The sequence below is a fragment of the Xyrauchen texanus genome, chromosome 34, assembly GCF_025860055.1.
Source record: "Xyrauchen texanus isolate HMW12.3.18 chromosome 34, RBS_HiC_50CHRs, whole genome shotgun sequence".
NCBI classification, from domain to species: Eukaryota; Metazoa; Chordata; class Actinopteri; order Cypriniformes; family Catostomidae; genus Xyrauchen; species Xyrauchen texanus.
In genome coordinates this window covers 29,726,172-29,733,320 of record NC_068309.1, presented here as the reverse complement: position 1 = coordinate 29,733,320, position 7,149 = coordinate 29,726,172, and the positions used below count along the sequence as shown (strand labels likewise).

General features: G+C 37.0%; 1 protein-coding gene across 1 annotated transcript; it reads right to left on the bottom strand.

The window, feature by feature from the left end:
• Positions 1 to 943: 943 nt before the first annotated feature.
• Positions 944 to 4,133, bottom strand: LOC127628163 (beta-2 adrenergic receptor-like). Its single transcript, XM_052104885.1, has 2 exons — positions 3,901 to 4,133; positions 944 to 3,275 (listed from the first exon to the last, which is right to left on the bottom strand). Exon 2 carries the CDS (start codon positions 3,263 to 3,265, stop codon positions 2,030 to 2,032), a length of 1,236 nt encoding a protein of 411 aa, XP_051960845.1. The 5' UTR covers positions 3,266 to 3,275; positions 3,901 to 4,133; the 3' UTR covers positions 944 to 2,029.
• Positions 4,134 to 7,149: the final 3,016 nt, after the last annotated feature.

Here is a 7,149-nt window from a genome sequence, read left to right as displayed (position 1 = left end):
ATGTGCACCTGTTGTCCCTTGTCAGAGGGTTATATTTCCTCTCTCTGGAAGAGCGTTCAGACAGATATCGAAGACTGTGTCTTTAAGTGAGCCTACACAAGCTCTTTTTGGAATGTTTTGGAAAGTCTGTCTGGGACAAAACAGCTCTCCATTGCTCTTAAAATTCCACCTTCCACATGTTTTGGTACAAATACACACTCCAGTACTTTTTGAAATTCCATTGTTGATATCAAAAATGTGTATTTTAACGAGTACTTATATCAAGTATTTATGTTTTTACTAGAGCTTTCAGTTTAAGGTATTATTTAACGCTTGTGATAAATTATATACAAAATAACATGTTAAAAATGTTTTTATGCAATTAATCATGTCTTCGGACTGTAATAAGCAATATTTTGACCATCGGAGAAACTCAAGCTTGAAGTACCAACTGTTTTCAACAGGGGGCTGTAAGCGAAACTCAAGCTGTATAGGCAACATGCAGCTGTACAAAGAACAACCCATACTCAGGCTTGCTTGACAATAGCGATAGCATAAGATTAGAAAGTGTTCTTGCTTTCAAATGGAGGGCCTTTCTCAACAGATATTTATACATGCGATTAATTGTGATTTAATTTGATTAATGAATCAGCGTGTCATGTAATAAATTTGATTAAACACTGTAATCAATTGACAACCCTAATTTTTACTAGTGCAAACCTAATTACTGTTATCAATAGTTAGCACTTTCACTAGTAGTAATTTCATACCTGATATCAAGAATTAGCATTTTATCTAGTGATTTATTGATATAAATAATTAATATCTTGTACGTTTAAATTTCAGAAGGGTTTGCAATAGCTGAAGCATTTTTAAATGCATAAATTGACCACCCTGCTTAAAAAACAAACAAACAAAAAAAAACAGCTTAAACCAGCTTAAGCTGGTCTCCTAGCATGGGAAAGTTGATCTCATTTTTAGATGGTTCTGAAAAGTGCCCAAAATCCCTCTAAACCCCACAGCCAACAGACTATCCTGACAAGGCAGGTAGACCAGCTAAGTCCAATCAAACAACTTTGAGCTGCCTTTTCAGCAGAGTATCCACATGAGTTTCAGTTGAGACATGAATATCATGAGGTAGTTAGTGGAATCCAGAGGTAGACTCTATAATTACAATCTACAACCTGGATTTCATGTGCGCTCTACAAAACACATTCCCACATTGTACCACAAGCATAGTTACTAATATAATTTTCATTTATTTCGACTCAACAAAGTATCACAATGGCCACATTAACAGCAGGCATTATCATTTAGGATCTGGATATTCTTTATATCCAGATACATCGGCTCCATATCTTTAGTGCTTTAAAACAAGATACAGGAATATCAAGGCTTATGCTACTCATGTTCAATATTGGCTAAATGATGTATGTCACAGCTTATTACAATTCCCATTTTTGTTTTAGGTGCCTGCGGTCAAACAGTCAGCCCCCATTTCTGTTTCGCAGTTAGAAGGCGAACCAGACTAAACTAGTCTTAGCTGGTTTAAGTAAGTCTCTTAACATGGGAATGTTGGTGTCATTTTTAGCTGGTTCTAAAAAGTGCCCAAAATCCCTCTAAACCCCCCAGCCAACAGACTTTTCTGACCAGGCAGGGAGACCAGCTAAGGCCAGTCAAAAAGCTTTGAGCTGCTTTTTCAGCAGAGTATCCACATGGGTTTCAATTGAGACATGAATATCATGAGGTAGTTAGTGGAATCCAGAGGTAGACTCTATAATTTCAATCTACAACCTGGATTTCATGTGCGCTCTACAAAACACATTCCCTCATTGTAGCACAAGCATAGTTACTAATATCATTTTCATTTGTTAGGACTCAACAAAGTATCACAATGGCCACATTAAAACCAGGCATTATCATTTAGGATCTGGATATTCTTTATATCCAGATACGTTGGCTCCATATCTTTAGAGCTTTAAAACAAGATATAACATATATACACATATAAAACACATATAAAGGCTTTTTTACTCATATTCAATATTGGCTAAATGATGGATGTCACAGCTTTGTTACTATTCCCATTTGTGTTTTTGGTGCCTGCGGTCAAACAGTCAGCCCCTATTTCTGTTTCACAGTTAGAAGGTGAGAGATCTCGTTGTCTAGTGTTCTTCATATGCACCTGCCAGCTGTGGCCACTGCAGATATATCCTTTTTGATTCCTTGTAGAGGGCAGATGAGAAGTTCTCAAGCATAGGATCTCTTGAAATGCACATCTAAATTCAGGACTCCTGCAGTAGATTAATGGGTTGAAAGCTGAGTTTGCATATCCAATCCAGTTCAATATTCTGAAAGACAACCTGATGCTATCCACTTTCCAGATGGCCACCACCACGTTGAGCACAAAAAACGGCAGCCAACAAAGGGTAAACGTTCCCATTATGATCCCTAAGGTCTTCAAGGCTTTGTGGTCCTTCATGCCAAACCTAGTCCTCCTGATCTTCACCTCATTTCCCTCTTGGGTACTGAAGCTTTGTGTCCGAATGCGGCCCTCAATGCGATCAATTTTCTGAAGCTGCCTGCGGGCCTCCTGGAAGACCTTGCTGTATACGAAAGCCATGATGATGAGTGGTATGTAGAAGGAGATGATGGACGAGGTCACAGCATAGGCGGCATTGGTGTTGAAGTCACAGCAGTAAGTGTTCTCCAGGCAGCTCAATGCCTCGGGTTCATCTGACACCCACCACTTCATGTGGATAGGTAGGAAGGAGATAAGGGCAGCGATGGCCCACACCCCCACCACCACCCCACACGCCTTCCTCTTCGTAAGCATGGAGTGATAGCGCAAAGGCCACATGATTGCCAAATAACGGTCCAGGGCAATCACGCACAGTGTCTCAATACTAGCAGTCACACACAACACATCGGTGGCTGTCCAGAACTCGCAGAAGAAGTTTCCAAAGTGCCACGTGTTGAGGAGAATGTAGCATGCGCCGAAAGGCACCACCAGAAGGCCCATGACCAAATCGGCACAAGCTAAAGAGCTTATAAAGTAGTTGGTGACCGTCTGTAAACGCTGGAATCGTACAATGGCGCTGATGACCAGCACATTGCCGAAGACGATGCCCAGAACCAACAATCCCATCAAGATGCTTATTAAGACCATCTCAGCATCGCTGTACTCAGACCCAGATAGAAAGACCGTAGAGGAATCATTTGAGCCTAGGGAAATGTTAATGTGCATGGAGGTGTTCCCTAGGCTCCATGTGTCCTCTTCCTCCATGAACTATGACCTGAATGACAACCAAATGAGAGCAAGTCAACATAAAGTATGCTGAGAGCAATACAAATTGTAAAAAGTGTAACTTGCAATTGGAGCTATTTCTGCCTGATAAAACCCTTAAAAATAGGTTTTGTTGGTGTAACCTAATGAATTCTTTGGTGTTAAATAATATTTTTGAGCAGTTAATTTAGATGTTACCACAGGAAACACATTTTAGGTTAACATTGCCCTGAGTGCAACTGATAAATTTTTTTAAAAAAAAAAACAGCTTTGTAGTGGGCATATTTCAGCTCAGAAAGCATATTTGGTCAGGTAACCTAAAATGTGCTTACTGTGGAAAGAATCTGGAAACGTCTAAATGACCTGATTTAATTCAAATTGCAAATATTATTTAACATGATTAAATCAACCTGGATAACCCTAGGTTAAACCAATGAATGTCATTTAAAGGGTTAGATCAGGTAGAAATACAGTAGATCTTTAAGGTAACAATTACATGTTATCACTTTTTCTTAATGACAAGCTTTTTTTTTAAGCCTAGGATGAGAATTATTGTGAATGTTTTTGCATGTTTATAATTTCAAAGGAGAATATCCATTAATTGAAACAAAAACATTGGTAGTAAATCCACTTACTAGAAGCAGGAGAGTGTTTTTGAGTCGTCCAACTTAATTCCACTCTTCTTGGATTCCCATAAGATTTCCAAATACAATCCTTTTCAATTGTGTTTCTCTTAAGATCTAAGACTTAAGTTTCTGGTCTTACATAGTGTTAATTAATAGTGTATGCATTGGTTGCTATTTCACATCTCTTTTATACTCCCTGCCATTCTTTTCTAATTGTGTTTCTCTTACATGATCAGGGTGCTCTCAGCTGAATGCAAAAGGTCTTGTGGACTAAATTTTCCTCTGACTATCAGTTGGACTCTTATAGCAGTCCAGCGATGACATCACAGTTCTTCAACAGCCAATGAGAGAACATCTTCCTTGCACTGTAGAGGTCTGTGCTTGTGAGAAGTAAAGTATTCTGTTATTTTCAGAGAATTCAATAATTATTTTTTATAATGTATAATGGCAAATTATTAAAATAGGGCAAAATAATATATATATATTTGTTAATTTACAGTACATATACATTGCCAATAAAAATTCCACAGTTTATTTTTTTCAAATTATCAGTAATATGCTTTTTCCCCCTTAACAATTTGGAGTGAAAAGGATAGATAGATAGACAGATAGACAGATAGATAGATAGATAGATAGATAGATAGATAGATAGATAGATAGATAGATAGAAAGATTTAAGCAAATGTTTAACTAATTTAACCTCATGAGACCCAAGTGTGACTGCTGTGTGAATTGTCCATTTCCCTTTTTGATATGTAGCAAGTAGCACCTAATAAACATGCAAAAAAATCCAGAAATCCAGATAAAATTAAAATACAATCTAGAGCAAATAGTAAAACATTTTTTTTCATAATTTTAAAAATGTATGTAAATAAAATTGATGTCCACATATGTGGACAGCGGGACTAAGTTGTGACATTTTAAACGATAGAAAGTCAGATTTATTTTAATCAAATTGTTTATTATGTTTCCAGGAATGCTGGTTATTCATGTTTTTGAGCTGTTACAGAATCAGAATTGAGCCTAAATAATTCATATATTATAAATAACATAAATGAATAACATAAAGTAATGGCCAGCATCATCCAATCATTGCCAACCATGTTAAAATAAAATTATATATTATGAATTCTGAATCTAAGCACTTTTTACCTTTGTACCTCATGGGACAAAATTACCTTTTGTCCCATGTCTGCCAAACATGTTGCGTGGTCCAAACATCATCTCCAGCCTGTAACTGAACTTTTGGTTAGATTTTAGGAGTGTATGCACTTCCCTTGCTCCCTAATTAGTGAATGACTTAACCGCCAGTGTGCTGTCTGTCTGTACTGTTCTCAGAACAGTTCGAAATGCACCTTGTTTTCATCCATATAATGCCTCTGAAAGCTTTTGGATGAACCGATTGATTCTCATTGTGAAACAGTACAGTGAATACAGGAATGCGTTTAATGTTAATAAATAGAACCGTAGTGTCCAGTGATAACAAAATAATTTATATTAAAATGAAGCAAAATGACCCACAGATGTGTTAATGTTGAAAGTTATTCAAAATAACTAACATGTTTTTTTTTTCTACTTTTGAGGGAATAATGTCCCAAAACCCCCATATGTGGACATCATGCTTATCAGTGCAAAAACTTGGAAGATGTTTCTTACCAGTGGCACTTTTGTTGGCTCTGCGCCTGTAGAAGCGCTTCACGGAAATCGATGTCATGTTGTTGTGTCACTTGACTCTGTGCTCCAGAAACTGAACCCTTAAATGACAGTCTAAAAGTTTTGTGGACAGTATTCAGTTGATTAAAAAAATGTAAATGATGGGTTGCGTACAGTCAAAAATACAACATCCACGCATGTAGGCAGGGAATTGCACGAGGTTAAAGGCTTCGATCAGGTGAAAAATAGCCCCCTTAAGGCAGCAATAGATGGATGGATAGATGTTGTGGACCAGCATTCAAAACAACATATGCTCATTTGTTATGCTATTATCCCCTGAAAACATGTTTTTATCTATAGAAAAACAGTGGGATATCACATTTACAGCTCACTAAATGTGAAGTCTGTCAAATCTATGGGGTGAGAAACACTTGTTTTGCTCTTTTTTTAATGATCTCTGCTGTGACATGGATGTTCTATGTTCCTTGAGAGGACTCACACTGTGTTGTGCCACTAAGACTGCTAAGGATCAATACTTTTATCCATCAGTGTTCAACTTTCACCCATGGAGTTTTTGGCTTATGTAGATTGTACACAGCAGACTGTTTTTATATATTCATATAAACTGATCATATTCCAGTGATTTAAAAACAACCCATTTAACCTTTTTATAAACAAATTGGGCAATGTATTTACAGATCAAACAGACACTTTGCATGGTCACATGTCCGCTACAAGCAGACATGATTGCAGCAAGCTATTCTTACTAGATAAAACAATATGAAAGCATCAATCTTAATTTATTCTCTATTAATTTAAACAAAATAAAAAATTAAAGGTAACAGCCACTCTTTATAGTGGTAACCTGCAGTTGTTACCTTAAGGAACTATTCCTTTTTTTTTTAAACATACAAAAGGAACAGAAGTAATTATTGAGTATGAGTATGATCAAGTAGAAATTGATCCTAAAATAGCTTTTTACATGTCGCAGAGTAAACATCCATGCAGCTTAACAGCATGTTTAATCATTTACCAGACTGTGCAGCCAGTGCCTTGTGTGCTATGCATATGCACATGCAAATAAGCATGTTGTCTCAGTCAACCTGTTCTGTGATGTTAAAAGCTCCCAATACTGCAGCACTTTAAATTCTGCCCTGTGTTATCCTGTATGTTTTGTTTATGCTTCTCGCTATGTAGCGGCAAACACCCATTAAATCTGTTAATGAGCAAGCATGCATCAAAAGGGCCTCATTAATTGTAAATGTGAAATTGAAAATATTCTTTGCTATTCTGTAAAGCTTGTTTCAACCTGTCAAATTGCAAGTTGAACATACAGTGCTTTCATAATTAAAACATAACCGCCTCCGCTATTAAAATATTAATGTGTTCTATTGGTTTTAGGCCTGAAACAATTTTGCTGATAGCACGATAACACATTAACCTTTGCATATCTGATTGTATTGCGTCAGCAAGGCTTTGAAGGCAAACAAGGGGGCCACATTTTACATCAGGGAACAATAATGCTGCTGTTCTATAGAAACAACAATGAGGAGGTCAAATGTGCCTTGTGTGATGTTTCCTCAGGAGGTACATCCACCATGTCCA